General features: G+C 57.1%; 2 protein-coding genes across 2 annotated transcripts in view; one reads left to right on the forward strand and one right to left on the reverse strand.

The window, feature by feature from the left end:
* Positions 1–3,484, forward strand: part of PKNOX2 (PBX/knotted 1 homeobox 2) — a 139,687-nt gene extending 136,203 nt beyond the window's left edge. Inside the window, 3 exon segments of the mRNA XM_054175989.1 lie at positions 270–346; positions 1,427–1,605; positions 3,124–3,484. Coding sequence (XP_054031964.1) covers positions 270–346; positions 1,427–1,605; positions 3,124–3,371 — 504 coding nt within the window. The 3' untranslated portion in view covers positions 3,372–3,484.
* The window catches only part of FEZ1 (fasciculation and elongation protein zeta 1), a 41,943-nt gene extending 18,337 nt beyond the window's left edge, over positions 1–23,606 (reverse strand). The window contains exons 1-11 of the mRNA XM_054175990.1: positions 23,549–23,606; positions 20,471–20,773; positions 15,946–16,042; positions 15,501–15,509; positions 14,303–14,389; positions 13,485–13,686; positions 10,549–10,808; positions 9,306–9,386; positions 8,874–8,949; positions 7,943–8,008; positions 6,552–6,611 (exon numbers count right to left, since the gene is read on the reverse strand). Of these exons, the coding sequence (XP_054031965.1) occupies positions 6,595–6,611; positions 7,943–8,008; positions 8,874–8,949; positions 9,306–9,386; positions 10,549–10,808; positions 13,485–13,686; positions 14,303–14,389; positions 15,501–15,509; positions 15,946–16,042; positions 20,471–20,745 (1,170 nt within the window). The 5' untranslated portion in view covers positions 20,746–20,773; positions 23,549–23,606 and the 3' untranslated portion in view covers positions 6,552–6,594. The remainder of the gene's footprint in view (positions 1–6,551; positions 6,612–7,942; positions 8,009–8,873; positions 8,950–9,305; positions 9,387–10,548; positions 10,809–13,484; positions 13,687–14,302; positions 14,390–15,500; positions 15,510–15,945; positions 16,043–20,470; positions 20,774–23,548) is intronic.
* Between the last annotated feature and the right edge of the window lie 243 nt (positions 23,607–23,849).

Below are 23,849 nucleotides of genomic sequence, written 5' to 3' on the forward strand. Positions count from 1 at the left end.
CAACCATTGATAGAAAATCAGTGAAATGAAGAGAAATGAAAGGAAAAGGAAAGAAAATTTTATTTTCCTTGATGGAAAACCTTGCAAAAGGCCTAAGGAGCCCAGGGAAACAGCAACCCTCTTGGGTGCCACTCTTGAGCTTTGCAGTTTCCAGATTCAAGACATCAAATTTGGGGTGGGGCAATAAAAAAACCACCTTTTCCCCCTTTTTTGGGGCTCTTCTGCACACAGGGTTCTCAATTTGCTGCCTCTTCTCTTTTTGCTTCCAGCATCCCTACCCCACAGAGGATGAGAAGAGGCAAATTGCTGCCCAAACCAACCTGACTCTCTTGCAAGTCAACAACTGGTGAGTGCAGCACTGCTGCTTAGTGCTACAGAAAGGATTTTTTTGGGGTAATTTGGGTGCTAGGGCTGATTTCTGGGAGACTCTGGGATGTTGACTTGCTGGCATCCATTTGTGGTGCCTCAGTGCCCTCTCCTGGCAAGCTGGAAAAATCCCTGTGCTGGTGGAACCTGGCACAGACAAACCAGGGCACAACCCCAGCTCTGGGACCATGCAGGCAGAGTTTTGCTTTGTGACTCCTTGGATTTTGGTCGACAGCAGCTGCAGAGGAGCCAGGGTGTGCCCAGCTGGGCAAGAAGGCCACCAGCAGCCTGGCCTGCAGCAGCAATGCTGTGGGCAGCAGGAGCAGGGCAGGGATTGTGCCCCTGGGCTGGGCACTGCTGAGGCCACCCCTGGAGTGCTGCCTTCAGCTCTGGGCTGCTGGCTCCCAGCAGCACCTTGAGAGGCTGCAGCAGGGCCAGGGAAGGGCAAAGCTGGGGAAGGGTCTGGAGAAGAGGGCTGGGGAGGAGCAGCTGAGGGAGCTGGGGGTGTTGGGGCTGGAGGAGGCTGAGACCTCCTTGCTCTCTGCAGCATCCTGCAAGGAGGCTGGAGCCAGGTGGGGCTTGGGCTCTGCTCCCAGGTACCAAGGGAGAGGAGAAGAGGAAATGGCCTCAGGTTGCCCCAGGGGAGGTTCAGGTTGGCCATAAGGAACAATTTCTTCATGGAAAGGGTTGTCCAGGCCTGGCCCAGGCTGCCCAGGGAAGTGGCTGAATCCCCAGCCCTGGAAGTGGTTCAAAGATGTGGTGCTGAGGGCCATAGTTTAGCCCCAGCCTTAGGGAAGGGTTGGACTCCATGATCTTGAAGGCCTTTTCCAGCTGAAAGAGTTCTGATTCTGTTCCACAATTCTGTGTATTTAGTGCTGCAGTCCCCATCCCTGGGGGGGTTCAAAGCCCTGGAGCTGTGGTGCTGAGGCCATGGTTTGGTGGTCCCTGGCAGTGCTGGGCTCAGGGCTGGAGTCCATGACCTAGCAATGGTTGTGTGTCCTGGCAGCTCAGAGCTGCTGCGGCCCTTCCCCTTCACCGCTGGTGCCTCTGCCTGCCGCAGGTTCATCAACGCTCGCCGGCGCATCCTGCAGCCCATGCTGGACGCCAGCAACCCAGACCCAGCCCCCAAGGCCAAGAAGATCAAATCCCAGCACAGGCCTACGCAGCGCTTCTGGCCCAACTCCATCGCCGCCGGCGTCCTGCAGCAGCAGGGGGGCAGCGCGGGGGCCAACCCTGACGGTAAGGACAAGGCCTGCTGGCCCTGCCCTCCTCCAGGGGGGCCACAACTCAAATGGGAAATTAATTGGTCATCAGGGGTTGCTAGAGCCCTGCCACACCCTGTGGGGAAAACATGTGGTGAAGAGTCACAGAAAATGTCCTCCAAGAGGATCATCAGAAGGGTGGCAGTGGAGCACTGCCATCTCCTCCCATAGCAGCAGTCCTCAAGGATCACTGGGAGCAGTGGCTGACACCATCAGGCTGTGCTGGCATCCAGCAAGACCTGGGGAGAGCAACCTCCTGAAGGGGCAGCAGGGCAAGGGCAGGGTCCTGGCCCTGGGCAGGAACAACCTCCTGCAGCAGCACAGGGCAGGGGGAAGCTGCTGGCAAGCAGCTGCAAGCAGAAGCAGCTGGCAGTGCTGGGGGACAAGGAGTTGGCCAGCAGCAGCAAGGTGGCCTGGGGGCCAAGAAGGCCAAGGCTGTGCTGGGGGCATGGAGAAGAGTGTGGGCAGCAGCAGGGCAAGGGAGGTTGTGCTGCCCCTCTGCCCTGCCCTGCTGAGGCCACCTCTGGAGCCCTGGGGGCAGTTGTGTGCTGCCCAGGGGCAGAGGGCCAGAGAAGCGCTGGAGAGAGGGCAGGGGAGGCTGGGAAGCTGCTGAGGGGCCTGGAGCAGCTCTGGCAGGAGCCAAGGCTGAGAGCCCTGGGGCTGAGAGCCTGCAGCAGAGCAGCCCCAGAGCAATGCTCAGCAATGCTCAGCAAGAGCTGAAGGGCCACTGGGGGGCAAGAGGCTGGGGCCAGACTCTGCTGAGTGGTGCCCAGGGCCAGTGGGCAGAGAGTGGAGCCCAGGAGGTTGGAGGTGAAGAGGAGGAGAAAGTTGTTTGTTGGGAGGGTGCTGGAGGCCTGGAGCAGGCTGCCCAGAGAGGTTGTGGAGTGTCCTGGTGTGGAGAGCTTCCAACCCCCCCTGGGCACTGTGCCCCTGGGCAGGCTGCTGGGGGTGCCCTGGATGATCTCTAGTGGGGCATCACTTGAGATATGTCCTGAGGTACTGGGGAGGGAATAAAGGGGGAGATGGGTAAAGGGGGCAAGGAAAAAGATCAAAAGATGAGAAGAGAGATCAGACATGACAGGAAGAAAGACAAGGAGAGAACAGCTGATGAAAATGAGGAGAAAATGAAGCTGACAGATGAGACAGGATGAGAAGAGAGAATCTGAAGAGAGAACAGCTGATGCAAATGAAGAGTAGAGCTGAAAAGAGCAGAGATGGGAATGGAGAAGACAAGATGAGAACAAGAGAAGGTGGAAATGAAGAGCTGAAGACAAGCTCTGCCTGGCCAGTCCAGCTGCTGGCTTAAGAATGAAGGTTCCCTGATATGGAATGGAGACACAGAAGCTAAGGAGTCAAGGGTTGGCAGATGGGTGACCCTTCAGGGTGTTGTGTCTGGGTTTTGGGTTGGGTGACTCTTAGTCTGTGCACTTTTGGGTCCATTTCTTGCAGCTGTGGACCCCTCATTGCTTTTCTCTCCTCACCTCTGTCACTGCAGGCTCGCTCAGCATGGACAACCTGCAGCCCCTCTCGTCAGCCACGGCCACCATAGCCATGCAGCAGGCCATGCTGGCTGCCCACGATGACTCCCTCGATGGCACTGAGGAAGAGGAGGAGGACGAGGAGGATGAGGAGGAGATGGAGGAGGAGGAAGAGGAGGAGGAAGAACTGGAGGAAGAGCCTGGTGGCCTCCCGGCAGCACCCAGCAACGACCTCAGCTTGGAACACAGTGACTCACTGGAATAGCTGCTGGAGTCCTGCTCAACTCACTGACAGCACTGGAAACCAATTCCCCTTCCAGAGGCCAAGAGGCCTGGCAAGAGCGACCCCAGCTGGTGACAGGAGCAGAGGGAGGCGGTGGGGGCACCCTGGCTGCCCCGGCGTGGGAAGCCCCCCGCGGCGCCTGGACCTGAGGGACGTGTTTACAAGGCACATATCGTGGCCAGATTCATTTGGGGTTTTTCAGGTTTTCTTCTTCTTTTACCCTTTTTGCCCTTTGTTTTTGGTATGAAAAAGCATTTTTGGGGCAGCTCTTTCCCCTTGCAGCACGTGGCTGCTGTGGGGCGATGGAGGCTTTCTACCATGGGCCACCCTGGCCAGCACTTGGAGCAAGACCAGAACCCACCCCAAGACTGATGCTTTTTGGGGCTTGCCCCCCAAAAGCTGCCTCACAGGCAGAAATACTGGGAAGGAAAAAAAAGAAATCACTGAGTGCAGATTCTGCTTCAGGTTGCATCTGAGGAGGGTTTCACACTCCTGACCCACCAGATTGCCCAAACCTCTCTCTTTTGGCCCCAAACCTGAGGCCGTTTGGTGACTCTGGACACAACTTTCTGGAAAAGGGAGGAAGTTCCCCCAAATCCTTTAATTTATGTGCTCCAAACCCATGGAATCTGGAAGAACCCCCAAACCTCGTCCTTAAGGGCTGAGACTGGACGTGGAGCTGGGGCAGAGCCTCCAGGGTGAGACTTTCCCAGGGTGTTTGGCAGCGAGGCAGGAAAAAAAGGGGGGGGAACAGTTTAAAAATGCAGATTTCCCCTCAAAATTGAATGGTGACCCCCAAGGCTCACCCAGGTGCAAGGTCTGAGAATGCTGCTAGGAAGATGGTGTCTCCCTGATACCACCCACCCAAGGGGTGGAGTTTTACCCCAAAACAGGGGAGGGCAGCTCTGGAAATAACCACCCAAACCCCCAAAGATTTTAGGTGGTTTTTGAAATGCTGGAAAAAAAGAGGCAAACTTCACCTGAAAATGTGGCACAGGGGAAAGACAAAAAGCAATCCTGGGTGAGGCAGGGTGAAAATAATAAAGCAATTTTCTTCTGCAGGTTCCTGCTGGAAATGCAGGTTCTGGGAGCAGCATTTTGCTTTCTTTGGTAGCTTCTGGCTGGGTTTTGTCCTTTTTTTGGTTTGGCTCTTGAGGGGAAAAGTATCAACAAAAACAGCAGCTGGGGGCAAAAGAGATCAATGGTGAAGTGGGCAGAAAAGCCTCTGTTGGGATCCTGATCTGGTGTGGATGTCCTCTGTAATTCCATAAAGGGTTTGGTGTAATTTAGTATGAACTCATCACCAGTTACTATAAAGTGCTACAAGAGGAGGTCTTGCAGCTCTTATTTTATTGGCAGTAACCCCCCCAAAGGGGCAAAATTCCCCTCCCAAGAGGTGACTCAAACCCCAACTGGCTGAGAATTGACCCAAATCCACAGCAGAGTGATGCGGAGCTGGGGATTTGAACTTCCAAAGACTGCCTCCAGAAATGAGGTCTGAGGAGCTCTGAATCCCAAACTGAGTGCTGCACCCCCAAAATGCGGTGTTTTGACCCCCAAAAAGAGTGACACTTGCCCTAAACTGAATCAAATTACTCAAAAATGATTCTCCCCCCAAATGATTTCTCCCCTAAAATTAGTCTCCAAAAATGGGTGATGCTCCCCCACCCTATGTCCTGCTCCCCTCAAACCCAGCCCTGCTGCTCCCCCAAAAAGCAGTGGTGGTACCCCAGAGGGGCAAGCCCTCCCCAGACTGAGTGGTTCTCCCTCAAAATAAGCAATGCCCACCACAAAAGCCCCCAAAACATGGGCTGGTCCCCCAAATCAAAGTGTTTCCCCCCTCAAAAACCAGAATTTGCCCCAAATGAGGACTGCTCCTCCCAAGCATTGAGAGGTTTTGAGCGGCGGCCCCCAGAGGACGGAGCTTAAAACCATTATGCTCCCCAAAATGCTTCCCCTGAGTGGTACTCCCTCCAAATGAGTCAATCTTCCTCAGATAAGCAACTGCCCCTCAAATAAGTGACTTTGTCCCCAAATAGACTGAATTTACCCCCCCAAAGTCACCAAATTTGCCACCCAAATCACCAAATTTACCCCCAAATGAACAATTCCCCCCCCCCAAATGACCAACTTACCCCCCACCCCCACATTTCCTCCCAGGATGACATTTACCCCTCAAAATCACCCAATTTGCTCCCCAAATGAGCAAATGTTCCCCTGAAATGACCAAAGTTACCCCCAAATGATCAAACTTGCTTCTAAAATGAACAAATTTCCCCCAAAATGAGATTTGCCCCCCAAACGATCGTTACTTTGCCCCTAAGTGACACAAAGAAAACCTAACCACAAGCTGCCCCCGAGCGCAGGAGTGCCCAGGGCTGTCTGCCCTTAGAGCAGCGCCCCCTGCAGCGCCCCCTGCAGCGCCCCCTGCGGGCCTAGCCAGGGGCCTTACACAGCAGGGAGCTTTGCTCCACGGGAGCAGAAAGGGAGTTGTGGGGCAGGAGAACATGGAGCTCGGTGGCAGAGATTTGCACATGTGATCATTTTGTGACTATTCCTCAGCACAAGGCAGGAGCTGTGCAGGGTTCGCCCAAGGAGTGGGTAGCAAGTTCTGCATGAGCCAGCAAGGTGTCCCTGTGGCCAGGAGGGCCAAGGGTGTCCTGGGGCGCAGCAAGAGGAGTGTGGCCAGCAGGGCTGGGGAGCTTCTGCTGCCCCTCTGCTCTCCCTGCTGAGACCACCCTGCAATACTGTGTCCAGTTCCGGGCTCCCCAGCTCCAGAGAGAGAGGGAACTGCTGGAGAGAAGCCAACAGAGAGCCATGAGGATGATGAAGGGACATGGGGTGGGGGAGGGGGGCTTGGGCTGGAGGAGCTCTGGAGGTCCCTTCCAACCCCTAAGGTTCTGTGATGCTGTGAAAAGTTGCAAAGCCACGAGGTGGGGGCCGGGGAGAGGTGGGGGTCGGCGGGGGGTCGTGGTGGAGGTCTGGAGGCAGACGCTGGAGCCTGGCTGCTTAATTAATGAAACCAATTTGTTTATTTCCCGGTTGTGCAAAGGTCGGGGGCGGTGCGGGGGCGGTGCGGGCTGGGGCGGGGGGACCGCGGCTGCGCCGGGCTGGGGGCGGGCCGCAGCCCTGCCGGTTTCCTCGGGTTTGGCCCCGATCTCGGGGGGAAGCGCCGGGGGCAGGCGGGCGCAAAGGCAGCGCCGCTTCAGGTTGGGCAGAGCACTGCAAAGAGAGAGGGTCCCGCTGGGCGCTGGCGCCGACAAGGGGCACTGGGAGGAACTGGGAGGGGGACACGAGGGTGCACAGTGCCCCACAAGCATGCACATGGGGGTACAGGAGCACAGAGAGGGATGCATGAGGGTGCACAAGTGTGTCTAGGGATGCACCAGGCTGCATGAGTGTGCAAGGCCATGCACGAGAGCGTATGAAGGGTGCACAATGCATGCAGTTGCCTGAGCTGCACAAGCGAGCACCGGGCTGAACGAGTGTGTACGGGGGGCAAGATGATGCAGAAGTGTGTGCAGGGCTGCAGGAGGATGCACATGGACACATGAGCACACCATGGTGCAGGACGGTGCACAGTGCTGCACAGGCTTGCTCTGGGGTGCCCTAGAGTGCATCAACACGCATTGGGACACAGGGGTGTGCAAGGGTGCACAATGATGCATGAGGGGCACAAGGCTGCATGGGAGTTGTTTGCATGAGGACGCAGAAGTGTGCATGGGGGCACCCAGGAGTGCATAAGTGTGCACATGTGCACACAAGTGTGCAGAAAGGATGCCTGAGTGTGCATGAGAGCAGAGAAGTGCACAAGGATTCACAAGCAGGTGTGAGTGCTGTGCAAGGCTGCCCAGGGTCTGCAGATGGGACACACAGAAGATGCAGGAGGAACAGGGAAGGGATGCACAATGGTGCATGAAAGATGCACAAGGGCTGTGTGGGATGCATGAAGGATGAACAGGGGTGGATGAATGATGCACAGGAGGGATGCATGATGGTGCACGAGGGGTAAAGGGGTGCAGAGGGGTTCCTGAGGCTGCATGAAGGAAGTGAGTGGATAAGGGTGCAAGGGAGGCGCAGGGAGGATGTGCAGGGACTGGAGAAGGTGCATGAGGATGTATGAGGAGATGTACCTGGGGTCCCTGGAGATGCGCAAAGGATACAGGCAGATGCACAGATGCACAGGAAATGCAGGAAGGATGCAGGGGAGATGATGCAGCTGGGATGCCCAGGGAATGCATGAAGGATGCACTGGAGATGCATGAGGGATGGGCAAGAGCTCCACAAAGGATGCAAGGGAGATGCACAAGGATGCACAGCAGGTGCACAAGGGACGTGTGAGGAATGTACAGGAGCTGTATCTGAGATTCCTGAAGGATGCACAAAGGATGCACCAGAGCTGCATGAAGAAGGGGTAAGGGATGCACAGGAGATGCACAAGGAGGTGCAGGAGGTGCATGAAGGATGCAAGGGTGAGATCCATGGTGGATGCAAAGGGTGGCATGGGAACTGCACCAAGGGGTGGGCAGGGAATGCCCAAGGACAGCAGATACCTTTGAGGATGTAATCTGTGAGCAGTGTGGGCACCTTCTCATTGCCCTCCTTCATGGCAAACAGGACTGAAGGAAAACAGAGCTGTAAGCCAAACTCTACTGCCTCCCAGTATCTCCTCCCCCCAGTCAGCCCCACAGTCACCATAAAGACACTGTCAGAGTTTCCCACAATGCACCAGGCCTTAGAACAACCCCAAAAAGGCACTTTCACCCCCAGTCAGCTGAATGGGTGTCTTACCCCTAAAAGGGTACAAAAATGGGTCAGGGGATGGTGTTTGCTGCACCTGAATCTGCCCTGTCGATGCCACCTCTGGAGCCCTGGGGGCAGTTGTGTGCTGCCCAGGGGCAGAGGGCCAGAGAAGTGCTGGAGAGAGGGCAGGGGAGGCTGGGAAGCTGCTGAGGGGCCTGGAGCAGCTCTGGCAGGAGCCAAGGCTGAGAGCCCTGGGGCTGAGAGCCTGCAGCAGAGCAGCCCCAGAGCAATGCTCAGCAATCCTCAGCAAGAGCTGAAGGGCCCCTGGGGGGCAAGAGGCTGGGGCCAGCCTCTGCTGAGTGGTGCCCAGGGCCAGGCCAAGGGGCAGTGGGCAGAGAGTGGAGCCCAGGAGGTTGGAGGGGAAGAGGAGGAGAAAGTTTTTTGTTGGGAGGGTGCTGGAGGCCTGGAGCAGGCTGCCCAGAGAGGTTGTGGAGTGTCCTGGTGTGGAGAGCTTCCAACCCCCCCCGGGCACTGTGCCCCTGGGCAAGCTGCTGGGGGTGCCCTGCTGGGGCAGGGCTTAGGCTGGGTGAGCTCTGGAGGTCCCTTCCACCCCATCCATGCTGGGATCTGTGCATTGTAGCTGATGCAGCAATGCAAAATGTGTGTTTGGGTCCCAGACCAACCATGGTGATGCAAAACCTCTGCTTCTGCCCTGGGGCAGAGGCTGGAGCAAGTACTCACTGTTGGTGAGCATCTGCAGGTCCTCGACGGAGGGCGGGGACCCCTTCTTCTCGTAGGGAATCACCGTGTTCAGGTACTGCCCAGAACAGAAAACACCCCAAACCCACCCAGCTGCCACAGGGCTGCCCAGGCTCTGCTCCAGCTCTCCCCACACTGCTGCAGGAGCTGCACTGCAGGTAACCTGCAGGCATTGTGTGGGGGTGCTGAATTCATTGCATTCTGTCAACCCCCACCCACAGCACTCCTCTGACAGGGAGGGGTTCTCGGGGTGAAGAATGGGGCAAGCTGCACTAGCAGGGTGTAGGGCACAGAGGGGAGCTGTAAAATTGAAAACTCTTAAAAGAAGGGCTTGGGGGATGCAGAGGAATGGGGCAAGGGCTGAAAGGGGACAGATTTGGGCAATTTTGGGGTGAGAAAAGGGGGAAAAGGCACCTGCTTCTCGTGGGCAGTGGGGCTGAAGGTCTGGCGCAAGCCGGAGTGCAGGATGCTGGAGATGCCTTCCATGCTGAAGCGCTGGGGACACAGGTGGCATCCTGTCACCTCCTGGTGACATCACATCACCCCTGGCACCTTCCTTGGCACCAGCAGCCCCCAACTCCCCACTTCCCATCCACATCTCCCGATTTCCTGGTCCCACGCTCCCCCACCTCTGTTCCTCATCCACCCAAACCCAGGTCCCCCCACCCTCCTGTCCCCTTGCCTCATCCCCGCTCCTGTCCCTGCATACCCCTGTCCCAAGGCCTCCTGTCCTGTCCCTCCATCCCTCAGGCCCCTGCCTCAGCCCATTCCCTGTTCCACACCCCCAGTCCTGCCCCAGGTACCCCATTCCTCATTCCCCTGCCTCTTGTCTCCCTGTCCCATGTTCCTCTGACTGAAACTCCCTCCTGCCCTGTGTCCCACTCTCTCTCACCCCTTTGCCTCATTTCACCCTGCCCCATGTCCCTCTGTTCTGTCCCATCACACACCACTTTTCCCTGTGTCCCCCTGTCCCTACATCCCCCTGTTCCATGTCCACCCATCCTTCCCCCCTCCCTTGAATCTCTCTGTCCCATATCTCTTTCCCTTGCCCTCCACTACCCAATCTCTGTTCCCCGACTCCTCCACACCCCCATTCCCTTCCCTTGGATCCCATGTTCCCACATCCCTCATCCCCCTGCCGTGTCCCCCCAGCTTATCTCCTGCCCCCACAGACCCCTGCAACGTGTCCCTCAGTCCCCATATCCCCTGTTCTCCCATCCCTCATCTCCCTGCCCTGTGTCCTGCTGGCCAATCTCCTGTCCCCACAGACGCCTGCAGTGTGTCCCCCCGATCCTCACCTCCCTGCTCTGTGTCCCCATCCCATGACTTTCTGCCCCACCTCTCCCTGCATCCCTCCTGCCCTGTGTCCCTCGGTCCCGCCAGTCCTTCTCTCCCTGTCCCACGTCCCTCCTCCCCTTGCCCCGTGCCCCTTGTCCACACAGCCCCAGCTCCTGCTGTCCCTCAGCCTCTGCTCCACATTACAGAATCAAGCCTCAGGCTGGGAGAGCCCTCAGAGATCACCCAACCCAACCTCCCTGCCACAGACAGGGATGCCTCTCAACCGTGCCAGACACGCCTCTGCCCCACCCCGCCCCCAGAGCTCGCCCCACGCCCTGCCCTGCCCTGCCCTGCCCTGCCCTGCCCTGCCCTGCCCTACCTTCCTGGGCATGTGGCCGCGCTCCGCACGTCCGCCCTGCAGGCTCAGGCCCTTGTCACGGCGCCGGCGCCGGGCGGCCTCGCGCTGCTCGCCCTGCACGGCCAGCAGCGCCCCGATGAAGGCTGTCTTCACCTCCTTCTCGAAGGCCAGCTCGTCCCTGCGTGCCAGCTGTGCCACCAGCTCCGCCGACAGCGCCCGGCTCGCCGCCTCCGCACGCCCTGCCGCCGCCGCCAGCTCCTGTGCAGACAGCCGGCCCAGCCCTGCAGGGCACCAGAGGTGGGCATGGCGAAGGGCACCCGAGGTGGGCATGGCGAAGGGCACCCGAGGGGGGCATAAGGTTAGGATGAAAATGTATGAGGTGCTTAAGAGGCTGCCCAATGCAACTGGTGAAACAGTCACCGTTTGTTCATGTCATGGGACCACAGACTGGGATAGGTGGGAAGGGGCCCTCCAAGGGCATCCAGTCCAACCCCCTGCAGCCCCCAGAGACATCCCCAAGCACAGCAGGTTGCTCCCAGCCCCAACCAACCTGCCCTGCCCTGCTGCCAGCCATGGGGCAGCTCCACCTCTCTGGGCAGCCTGGGCCAGGCTCTCCCCAGCCTCAGGCTCAACCATTTCTCCTTCTCTCCCCTCTCAAGCTCCCTCTTTGCCTTCCCAACCATCCCCCCTTGGCCTGGCCCAGCAGGCCCTGCTCCAGCCTCTGTGCCCAGCTTGCTTCAGGTGCTGGGAGGCCACCAGAAGGTGTCCCTGGAGCCTTCTCCTCTGCAGGCTGCCCAAGGCCAACTCTCTCAGCCTGGCTCCCAGCAGAGGGCTTCCAGCCCTGCCAGCACTGCTGTGGCCTCCTCTGGCCCTGCTGCCCCAGCTCCCTGCCTGTGCTGTGCTGAGGGCTCCAGAGCTGCCCCAGCCCTGCAGGGGGGGTGAGCAGAGCCCAGCAGAGGGGCAGAATCCCCTCCCTGCCCCTGCTGCCCACCCTGCTGGGGCTCAGCCCAGGCCAGGCTGGGGCTGGGCTGGCAGCGCTGGGTGCCAGCTCCTGGCCAGCTCTGCACCCCCAAGGCCTTCTCCTCAGGGCTGCTCTGCAGCCCTTCAGCCCCAGCTGGGATTGACACTAGGGATGTCCTGGACCAGCTGCAGGACCTTGCCCTTGGCCTTGCTGAACCTCAGGAGGTTCACTGGGCCCAACTCTCCAGCCTGTCCAGCTCCCTTTGGATGGATCCTGCTCTCAGGTGTGTGAACTGAACCACTGAGGTTGGTGTCATCTGCAGACCTGCTCAAGGTGCATTCAATCCCCCTGCCTACATCATTGATAAAGATACTGAACAGCACTGGCTGCAGGAGGACCCCTGCTCACTGAAACAAAAGGCCCAGTGCAACCAGCAGCATGCCTGCAGCAATCACTCCAAATCCCAGTCAGGCAGCGACCTGTCACTCCAGAAAGGCACATCACCAAAATGCTTTGTGCAGTTAGCATGCTGCAGGCTGCAATTACTGCACAGAGCCATCAGTGGGCTGCCCAGGTGCACTGGTGAGGCACCAGTGCAGTGAAGACAACGCCCAATGCAGGGAGTGCCTTGTGTGGTGCAGTGCAGTGTGGCTCCTGGTGCAAGCAGAGCCCTGCACGGTGCAGGGGGACACAGGCCAGACTCAGGGACAGTCTGGGGTAATTTATGAGCTGCATGGTGCATTCACTGAGCTCCCAATTAATGACTGCAGGCTGTAATTACTGAGAGGTCCAGAGCCACAAATGAGGTGTGCAGAGCAATTAGAGGATTGCAAGAAGTGGCAGGCAGCAGGAACCAAAAGGGCTGAGCAATTAACAGGAATCAGCAAATGCCCAGGGGAATGAGATCCTTAACAGCCTGCTCCTGGGCAGCTGCACGCTGCAGGGAGGGGAAACAGCAGCTGTGCTGCAGGGACTAAGCAACATGCAGGGGGAAGTGAGAATCGTGGAATCCCAGACTGGCTTGGGTGGGAAGAGACCTTTCAAGTTCATCTAATCCAACTACCCTGCAGGGACATCCCCAAGCACAGCAGGCTGCTCCCAGCCCCAACCAACCTGAGCTGCCCTGCTGCCAGCCATGGGGCAGCTCCACCTCTCTGGGCAGCCTGGGCCAGGCTCTCCCCAGCCTCAGGCTCAACCATTTCTCCTTCTCTCCCCTCTCAAGCTCCCTCTTTGCCTTCCCAACCATCCCCCCTTGGCCTGGCCCAACAGGCCCTGCTCCAACCTCTGTGCCCAGCTTGCCTCAGGTGCTGGGAGGCCACCAGAAGGTGTCCCTGGAGCCTTCTCCTCTGCAGGCTGCCCAAGGCCAACTCTCTCAGCCTGGCTCCCAGCAGAGGGCTTCCAGCCCTGCCAGCACTGCTGTGGCCTCCTCTGGCCCTGCTGCCCCAGCTCCCTGCCTGTGCTGTGCTGAGGGCTCCAGAGCTGCCCCAGCCCTGCAGGGGGGGTGAGCAGAGCCCTGCCCCTGCTGCCCACCCTGCTGGGGCTCAGCCCAGGCCAGGCTGGGGCTGGGCTGGCAGCGCTGGGTGCCAGCTCCTGGCCAGCTCTGCACCCCCAGCACCCCCAAGGCCTTCTCCTCAGGGCTGCTCTGCAGCCCTTCAGCCCCAGCCTGGACTGGCACTGGGGTTTGCCCCATGCAGGGCTCAGCACTGAGCCTGGCACACCCTTGGTGCTCTCAGGGAAGTGCATTTCCCAAACACCACTCAAGAGCACCCCAACATCTCCATGCACATGGAGAAAGAAGGCTGCATGACCCCCTCAGCACTCAGTACTGCATTTAACACTATACTGTAAGCAAGATCTCCATGCTCTTAAAGTCTTGCTCAGAGCCCTCTCCTGGCCCAGCAGAACCAAGCCAGCCCTGGAGCCTGCAGAGCTTCACTTGTCCCATGTGGTTGCAATCGCCCCCCAAAAGCACCTGGCTTGGGTGTTGCTGCTGTACCTTCATGGGAGCAGTTGTTGTTGGTGGGGCAGAAAGCCTGCAGCTCATGCAGCAGGATGGGCTCTGTTCCCCCACCATCACCTTTGCCTTCGGCATCAGCCTCAGCTTCCTCCTCCTCCTCCTCTTCTTCCTCCTCATCTCCCTCAGGGTCGGCCTCGGGGTCAGGTGAACTCTGCATCAGCTCCTCCAGCTCCTCAATGACCTGCAGGGTGTCAGTGTCCTCCATGTGCACCTGCATCCTGCCTCCACCTCACTTCTGCTCCCTGCAGGCCACAGCAACACCGTGCTGCTGCCTGCCGCACCCCAGTCCTGCGCCGTCAGCTGCAGCCCAGCCCTTCATCCTCCATCTGTGTCAACATCCTGGGCACTGCACCCTGCATCCTCCACTATCTCCTTCAGCCTCCACCCTCCCCTTTATCCTCCATGCTCCCCTTCATCCTCCACCCTTCCCTTCATCCTGCATCCCCCCAACCCCCTTTCACCCTTCATCTTCATCCTCCTTTACCTTGTCATTTTCCATCTGCATCCAGCTTCCTTCATCCTGTATATGCAGCACTTGCACCCCTGTACTCTGCAGTCTGCCTTTGCACCCTGCATTCCCACACCCCACAGGAACTTGCACCCTGGACCTGCATCTCCATATGACTGCATCCTATACCTGGATCCTGCAGCCTGCATCCCGAGGTGATGGGATCTGAGGATCTGGGGATCTGTCCTCCTGTGCTTCCAGCACACCACCATGGGGCTGGGGTGGGTCAAGGCCACGCTGGGGGCCCAAAGCTTTCAGGGGACATGGTGGCCATGGGGACCAAAGGTACCTGCTCAGCTGTCAGCAGTGGCTCCTCGTTGATGCCCGAGTCTTGCTCACTCCTCTCAGTGAGTTCCTCCTCCTCCTTTTCACATTGCTGCAGAAGGCACAGGCTGGGTGGCCTTGGGGGCACCACGGGCACAGCCCAGCCCTGGTGTGGCACAGGCCCTGGCACAGCCACCAGGGAACCACAGCTCAGGGGGACACAGGAGACATGGATGGGGACTTTGGAGAGGGAGACACTGGATGGGAACACTGGAGAGATGTTGGGTGAGGTGGAGATGTTGGATGGAGACACTGGATGGGAAGACCCTGGATGAGGGCATTGGGTGGAGACATTGGATAGGAACATTGGGTGGAGAGATGCTGGGTGAGGGCATTGGGTGGAGACACTGGATAGGAACATTGGGTAGAGAGATGCTGGGTGAGGGCATTGGGTGGAGACATTGGATAGGAACATTGGGTAGAGAGATGCTGGGTGAGGGCATTGGGTGGAGACACTGGATAGGAACATTGGGTGGAGAGATGCTGGGTGAGGGCATTGGGTGGAGACACTGGATAGGAACATTGGGTGGAGAGATGCTGGGTGAGGGCATTGGGTGGAGACATTGGATAGGAACATTGGGTGGAGAGATGCTGGGTGAGGGCATTGGGTGGAGACATTGGATAGGAACATTGGGTAGAGAGATGCTGGGTGAGGGCATTGGGTGGAGAAGCTGAGTAGGAGGATAATGGACAGGGACACCAGAGAGAGATGGGTGGAGATGTTGGATGGGGAAATGCTTGACAGGGATGCTGGATGGAACTTTGCATGGGGACACTGGATGGGGATGCTGGAGACACTGGAGAGGGAGATCATGGCCAGGGAAGCATTGCAAGGGGAGGTCTGCAAGAAGACAGAGAGATATGCTGCATAGGGAGACACTGGATGGGGAATTGTTGGATGGAGACACTGGATTGGGAGATTGGGCAAGATGTGGATGTTGGAGGGAGAGATCTTTGAATTGGCTGGTGGCACTGGATGTGCAGCTGCAGGATGGAGATGCTGGGGGTGTCAGATGGGGAGATGATGGACGGTGATGCCTAATGGGGAAGAGGTCAGATGGAGACATTGGATGGGGAGATGCCAGGGGGTGATGCTGGATGGGAAAGTGATAGGTGAAGATGTTGGCTGGAGATGGTGAACAGGGAGACATCTTTTTTACCACCTTCCCCAGCTTTTTCCACCTCTTTAGCAGGAAATAACCCAAGAAATTCTCCTTCTCCTCCCAATTTAGGACCACCCTGAACATCCAAACAGCCTGAGCTCAGTGGGTCTGGGGGCACCTCTGAGCCCTCCCACAGGCCCAAGCACAGCTGTTACTAGCAGGACCTGACCACCATGGCAAAAACATTTCCTACCACAAACCACACAACAGCTCCCTCCTGGCTCCAGGGCAAACTGGCAAAGAGCACTGAAACTTGCACATTTCTGTCTGATTTCACCCCAAAATGTGGACACCCAGTGCAATGAAAATACCATTCCTGGGCAGCTTGCTGCTGGCAGCTGAGCCTTGGGGATGGCTGACAGCTGTCAGTCATCACCTGGAGGCTGTGTAGAGGCAGGGCAGGGGTTGGGAAGCCAGGGGTGGGAGGGGACAGTCACAGCCATACCTGGGGGTCGGTGCCATCAAGGACCTCGGCCTCAGGAAGCAGCCAGGGCCGGGGGGAGCCCCGGGGCCCAAAGCCATCGGTGAGAGCATCCCAGACCCTGCAGAGAGGGGGGTGGTGAGTAGTGACCCCAAAACCATAGAATCATAGAATAGTTGGGGTTGGAAGGAACCTCCAGAGCTCACCCACTGCAACCCCTGCAGGCAGCAGGGACATCCCCACTGCAGCAGGCTGCCCACAGCCCTCTCCAGCCTCACCTGCAAGAGCTCCAGGGCTGCAGCCTCAACCACCTCCCTGGGCAGCCTGCTGCAGCCTTCCAGCAGCCTCCTGCTGCAGAACTTGTTCCTCACCTCCAATCCCAATCTGCTCTGCTCTCATCCCAAACCATTGCCTCTGCTCCTGTCCCTGCAGGCCTTTGGGGACAGTCCCTCTGCAGCCTCCTTGTAGCCCTTCAGGTACTGGGAGGCTGCTCTGAGGTCTGCCTGGAGCCTTCTCCTCTCCAGGCTGCACAGCCCCAGCTCCCTCAGCCTGTGCCCACAGCAGAAGTTCTTCAGTCTCTGATCATCCTTGTGGCCTCCTCTGGAGCCTCTCCAGCAGCTCCAGGTCTCTTGTGTGCTGAGGGCTCCAGAGCTGGCCCCAGCCCTGCGGGTGAGGTCTCCCCAGAGCAGAGCAGAGGGGCAGGATCCTCTCTCCAGCTCTGGCCACACTGCTCTGGATGCAGCCCAGGCTGCCCTTGGCCTCCTGTGCTGCCAGTACCCATTGCTGGCTCCTGTCCAGCATCCCCAAGTCCTTTTCCAGAAGCCATCCCCTAACAGCATGCCAGAATGCCTTGAACCACCCCAAAACACAGCCCTAGGAACACCCTGAAATGTGCCCTCCCATCCAAAACCACCAAGATGCCCAAAACATCTCAAAACACCCAAAGTTGTGTCCTAGAAGACCCTAATGCTGCCCTAGAACACCCCAAATCCTGCCTTAGAAAACCTCAAAGCTTCTCCAATTCCATCATTGGTCTGAAATGCCCCAAAATGCTGCCTCCAAACATCATTTGGAAATGTTGCCATCAAAAAAACCCCTGAAAAAGCCACTGCAACATCCAGAAATGTCTCCAGATGCCCCAAAAGACCACCTTGAAATGTCCTGAAATGCCCCCCTCAAAGCACCACCATCATGTCCTGAAACACCCTTAAACATCTCCAAATACTCCAGAAACACCCCAAAATGCCATCCTCCAGCAGTGCCCCACAGCCCCAAGGCCATCGCAAATGCCTCAAAGCATCTCTAAATGCTGCTTTGCAATACCCTAAAATGCTCCTAAACATCTCAAAGCTCCAAAATGCCCCAAAATGCTCCAGCCCTCCTGAAATCCTCCAAACCACAACCCCTGAACGCCCCAAACTCCCCCAAAAGGTCACATCTGCACACCCAGAAAGTCCTTAAAGAGCTTTCCTGAAATGCTGCCCAAAATGCCTCAAAAAAACCCAAATGCCACTGAGAAAGATCCCAAAATGCTGTTCTGAAACACTGCCCAGAAGCACCCTAAACCCCCTCAAAAATCTGCCCTGACACCCCAAAGAACTTCCCAAAATGGCAGCCTGAAGCTGTGGGCTTCCCCTGATGCCCAACACCCTACAATGCTTCTGCCAGACCCCCAAATGCCTTGAAGCTCCCCAAAAGATGCTGAAATTCCCCCAAACACCATCACTTCACCTCAAAATGCCACCCTGAACACACCCTCCCCCCCAGTTATCACCCCCAAAGTGCCCTGAACAAAATCAACCTGGAACACCCCCAAAATTGACCCTGGCACACCCCAGCATGCTCTCAAATGCCCCACACCCCAGCTGGGATGTCCTGGAGCCCTCCAACCGCCCTCGCTGAACAGCCCCCAACTGCCTCACCCACACCCAAATGCCCCCAAACTGCAGCCCTGACACCCCAAATGCCCCCAGGTACCCTGAAGCTACCCCAAAAGTGCCCTGCCCCACCCTGCCCCTCTCCTCTGCCCCACAGGTGCCTGACTCTGCCCTACAGGACTGGACAAATTGTGCCAAATTTCAACCTCAAAAGGGGCAGGGGGGAGAGGGCCTGGGAGGAAAAGGGAGAAGCAGAGGGTAAAGGATGGCAGGGGGTGGGAAGGGCAAAAACGTGGTGAAAGTGTGGAAAAGGAGATGAAAAAGAGGAAAAAGTGGGAAGGGGGTGAAAAAGAAGAAAAATGGAAAAATAAAGGGGGGAAAGAGTTAAAAATGGGGGGAAGAGAACAAAAGAGGGAAATAAAAGGAAAAAGGGGGGGAAGAGGAAAAAGGCAGAAAGGGGGAAAAGGGAATAAAAGAGGAAAGGAGAAGAGGGAAAAGGGGGAAAGGGAAGAAAGGGCAGGAAAGATGAAAAGGGAGGGGAAGTGGGGAAAGGGGGAAAAGAGGGAAAGGAGGAAAAAGGGATGGTAAGGGAATAAAAGGGGGGGAAGAGGGAAAAGGGAGGAAAAATGAGTGGAAGGGGGGCAAAGAAGAAAAAGAAAGGGAAAAAGGAAAAAATGGGTAAAGAAGAGGAAAAGAGGGGAAAGAAGAAAAGGGGTAAAGGGGGAAGGGGAAAATGGGGAAAAGAGGAGAAAGGGGAAAAGGGAAAAAAGTGTAAAAAGGGGGGAAAGTTGAGAGAAAAGGGAGAAGAGGAGGAGTGAGAGAAAGCAGGGAGAAAATGAGAGAAAGGAACTGGGAAGTGACAGCATCAGGGAAGGGTTAAAAACAGCTCCAAAATGGGGGAAAAGACACAAAAAGCGATGCTGAGATTTCTCCCCCCCCGGTGTGGCACATCCTGACTCCCTCCAAATCACCCCAAAACCACCTGCACACACCACCCCCCTTTGCCCCCACCACCAATTGCCCATTTTTGGTCATTTCCCTCCCTCCTCACTCCATCTTCATTTTCCCCTAAATCACAAAATTCACAAATCATAGCCCAGAAACATCCTAGCCCCTGATTCTTGCCCCAAACGCTCCCAAACCTGCTTTTTAAATGCTGGCTCTTAAAGAGACAGCACCCTGCAGGCTCAGGCACATTTCTGGGTTAAATACAGCACGAATTGGTTAATGAAAAGGGAAACTCGGTCCCAGCCCATCCCCCGACCCCACACACAGGCCTCATTCAAAAAGGACAAAAAAACCCGCCCTGTTTTGCCCAAAGTGACCCAAAGCCACACAAAGGCAGCACAAAGCAGGCAGGCGGGGACGGCGCAGGGCTCCCGGGCTGCTCCCGGCGGGGGGGGGGCAAAGCCTCCTGTTTTTTGCTCTGAAAACGCCTCACTTTGGTCAAGTCCGGCACAGGATTTGGCCTCTGCAGGTCTGGGTGGAAAACAAAATAAAACCACAGCAAAATAAAAAGGTTTTGGGTGGAAAATGACCATTTTGGGGCGGTTAAAAATGAGCAGTAAGCAGGCTGGGAAGCGATCAGAGACAGGACAATGCCTCGCTCACGGCACGAACGGATGAGGTCTGCTGGCAGCTGGATGCAGTTTGGCCAAAAAAGGCACTTTAGAAACAAAACAAATCCCAGGGGGCAGTGAAAATTGACTTCTGAATGCAAACAGCACCACGGGGGGCAGAAACTGGGGGAATTTGCCCCAGATTAGCTGCCCCCTGACTTGAGGCAGAGCTTACACACTGCAAGCAGCAGCTGAGCTCTACTCACACCTTACTCAAGGTCTAGATTCACGCCCCCAGGGGCTCTCCTCACATGGACCGAGACTGCCACGACCCCCTGCAATGCGACATAGCTCCTCAGAGGATCCTGCACAGCTACTCCACACATGCTGCACAGGTACTCAAAGGACCCCCATGAATCTACACACCTGTTGCAAAGGTACTACACAGCTACTCCATACATGCTACACAAATACTCCAAGGATTCCACACAGCTACTCCACAGATACTACACAGCTGCTCTAAGGTGCTTCATGATCATGCAACAGCACAGGGGCTGATTTCCACACTGTGGAGAACTTCTAAGCAGGCAAGGAGGTGGAATAGGCCCCAGAGGGTAACTACTCACAGCACGCTCCACTGTTACCCTGAGGTGCTACACAACCACACTGCAGCGGAGTAGGCTGGTCCACACGCTGTGGGAGGGGTGTATCTGATGACCATGCCCAAGGGCGGCCTAATTATAGGATACTATACAGCTACTCTGTGGTGCTGTGTGACTACTCCACAATGCAGAGGAATGAGCTGCATGTGAGGCATAGCATGTTAGCATGCAGTGCAGCATGTAGACCCCAAAGGAGGTCCTTACTCATAGGATACTAGAGCACTACTCCTGTCATGGTGCATCACCATGCCACACTGCAGGGAGCTGGTCAGGAAAGCCTCACGAGGGTGCAAGGGAGGCATGTGGGCTGTCAGGGAGCTTACTCACAGGTTACTGCTTTGATGTGCTGCGTGAATGTGCTGCAATGCAGGAGCCAATTTGCATTGGGGAGGGGTGGAATGCGCAGGTGTGAGGAGGCACACGCCCCCAGGTGTACGGAGGCCTTACTCACTCCTCATCCTGGAGGCGCTCCTCCTCCTCCTGCGCCTGGAGCTGCCCTCGCACAGGGGCCAGGCCCTCGGTGGCGGCGTCGTAGTTGCGGAAGCAGACGGTGAGCTTCTCGTCAAACTCCTGCACCAGGTCCTCCATCGACTTGAAGCTCATCATCTCGGCCGAGAAGCTCTCCAGCTCGGCCAGCGCCGGGTCTGCGCTGCGCTGCGGGGTGCCCCCATCCTCGCCGGGGCCCTCCTCGAACTCCTCCTCCAGGCTGACCAGGGGTGCCTCCATCCTCCTCAACACCGACGTGCTGCCTTAGCTGCGGGGAGAGGGCGCCCGTGAGGCACCGGGCTACTCACAGGTTACAACACCAGGGCTCCCCATTTGTTTTGGTGCCACCATGCTGCCTGAAACCATACTGCCATGGAGGTTACACAACCAGAGGCATTACTGTAGTATTCTAGTAGTATCTCAACAGTGTCTTAGTACCATCTCAAAGTCTCTTAATGCTACAGAAAGAGCTGCTACAGAAACATGCTGGTATTCTGACAGTACACTAGTAGCACTTTACTAGTAGCAACAAAGTGTTGACAATGGTCCAGAAGTATCATAGTGTTACCCTCATAGTACATAACAAATTATCATACCACCACCTCCTGTTTCACTCAACTGGTAGTATCCTAGTACTGTCCTTAGACTGTATCACTAAGTAGCATCCTGAAAGTGTCATGCTGCAAGTATCAGTATCATGAATGTGCTGACAGTAACCCAAAAGCTTGACTTATGACCTGATAGTATCCCAAAAGCATCTGCCCACTATTTTTTCTAGTGTCTTTGTAGTATCTCAGAAGTAATCTACTAGCATCCTGACAGTATGCCAATAAAAACCGAGTACTGTCCTGGCAGCACCATAGCAGCATCGTGGTGACATCCTGACAGCAGCACAGTAGTATCCTGATACTCTCTCAGCAGTATTCTAGCAATGCCCTCAGTAGTACCTCGACAGTATAGTGACAGTATCTCAGTGTTCTCTTATCCAAGCAGTAGTACCCTGGTAACACCTTAGCAGTGTCTGGATAGTACCTTTGTGCTACATTGGGAGTATCCCAGGAGCAGCTACTGGATTAGCTCATTTGTACCAGCACATGTCAGGAGTATCCCAATAGCATCCTAGTCGTAGCCTAACAGTGTTTTGGTAGCATCACAGCAATACACAAACAGTGTCCTGGTAGAACACTAACAGTGCTGTAGTGGTTACATAGCTACCTCCTTAGTAGGGTCCTGATAGTGCCTATGTAGAGCAATGCCATATTCAGATATCTCCTTAGGGCCACATTACTCTGCTGAAAGCATCTTAATCCTCCCTGTTGTAGCATCTGAGAGTAATGGTGTGCTAGCACTGCTCAGGGGTATCTGTCAGAGTATCTCAGTATCAACCTTGGAAAGATGCTGGAAAAATCTTAAAAGTATCCTGAGAGTATCCTGGTCATGCCCTCACAGTATCTTAGTAGTGTTCCTGCAATATCCCAGTAGCATCCAGATAGTATCCTGACAGTATCTTAATGCCAGTCTAGAAGCACCTCAGCACTGTCTGCAGAGTATCCTGAGAGCATCTCAGTGAATTCCTGACAGCATCTGAGCAGTGTCCTGAGAGTCCCTCGGCTGCGCCTCGATAGCATCTCCCATCACTCCCTCACCAGATTACTTAGAGCAGGATCTTAGCAGTAGCCTCACAGGCAGCAAACAGTAGCCCAGGAGCAAGCCAGTAAAGGTGCCACCACCCCAACCCTCTCTCACTGCCCTGAGGCAGGGCAGGAGGAACAGGCTGCAGCTTCTGGGGCAAAACGTGGGCAGGGTGGGGCTTGGAGCAGAGCATGTGCAGCGGTGCAGCTCCACATGCGTGCAGCACTGCGCGCACAGGAACCTCCATGTGCCTGCAGGCAGTCCTGCATATAGCCAGGCTGTGTGTGCACCTCTGTGTGATGCACAGGGCTGCATGCATGTGCAAGGCACAGTGCGCGCGTGGTGCACGCATGGAGGGTGGGCTGCGCGCAGAGGGTGCAAGTGCACACATGCAGGGGTGCAAGCTGTGCGCTGGAGCATGCTGCGTTCACGCTCCAACAATGCATGAGTGCACAGGGGTGCAAGCACACAGATACACACAGGTGCAAGGGGTGCATACACATGAAGGTGCGGATGTGCATGGTGAACGTGTTGGGGTGTGCAAAAGGCTGCAAGCACACACAGGGATGCATGCATGAGGGAGCAGTGACTTGTGCTGCACGAGTGTCATGGTGCACATCTGCAAGGGCTGCATGCAGATAAGGGTGCACACGCTCTGGCAGCTCATGCATGTTGAGGAGTGCAGGCACAGGAATGCATACAAGCTGCATGCATGCTCAGATGTGTGCAGGCAGGTGCGGGCGCAAGGGTGCAAGCAGGCACTGCACACACATGCCCCCCCACATGCATGTGCTCACATGGGTGCATGGACACCCCCCACAGCCCCCCCATGTAAGCATGCATTGAGTGCCCCCCCCAATGCTTCACATACCCCAAACCCGAGCTGCGAGCACACAGCTGCGCTGTGCCTGCTGCACCCCTGTACGTGCAGCTCTGTGCATGCCCCCCAACGTCATGCACCCAACCCGCCCCCCCCCCGCGGCGCCTGCGCGTCTCAGAGCGCACCCCCCCTGCACGGATGCTGATCCGCACCTGAGCACCCCCCACAACGCACCCTCCAAATTCCGCCCTCCTCGCCCTGCACCTCAGCACCCCCCAGTGCACCGCTGCGGCACGCCCTCCCCCCCTCCATCCACGCCCCCCCCAGCCCTACCGTGGAGAAGCGAACGATGTGCGCCCCCACCCCAGCTACCCACAACGCCCCCGACTGTGTCCCCCCCCCATCACACACCCGACCTCCGGGGACGCAACCCAACATCCCCCCCCCGCCATCGTCTTGCAACGCCCCTTTGCACCCTCCGCCGGCTGCACCACCCGCCCTGCGGCACCCCCAAAACGCCAACGCCGCCGCCCCCCCCCCCCCCGCCATGCACCTCCGGACTGCTCTCACCGCCCCCTTCCCCTCACCCACCTGCGGCCCCGCATCCTCCGCGCAGCGGCTCCAGATACAGGGGGGCTTGTACGGGGGGGCGGCGGGGGGAGGGGGGAGACAGCGCTGCGCACGCGCGGGGGAAGAGGGTGACGTCACCGGGCCGGTGGGTGGTGAGGGCAGCCCTGACGTCACCTTCCCCCCCCCCCGCCCCCCGCAGACCTTCCTCATCCTTCAAACATCGCTGAAAATCGGGATCACGGCTGTGACCCCAGCGGCCCCCGCCCGCCACGGGGACACGCGTGGGACATCCACCCACCGTAAGCACACACGCGAGGACACG

The sequence above is a fragment of the Dryobates pubescens genome, chromosome 34 (genome assembly GCF_014839835.1).
Source record: "Dryobates pubescens isolate bDryPub1 chromosome 34, bDryPub1.pri, whole genome shotgun sequence".
Taxonomy (NCBI): domain Eukaryota; kingdom Metazoa; phylum Chordata; class Aves; order Piciformes; family Picidae; genus Dryobates; species Dryobates pubescens.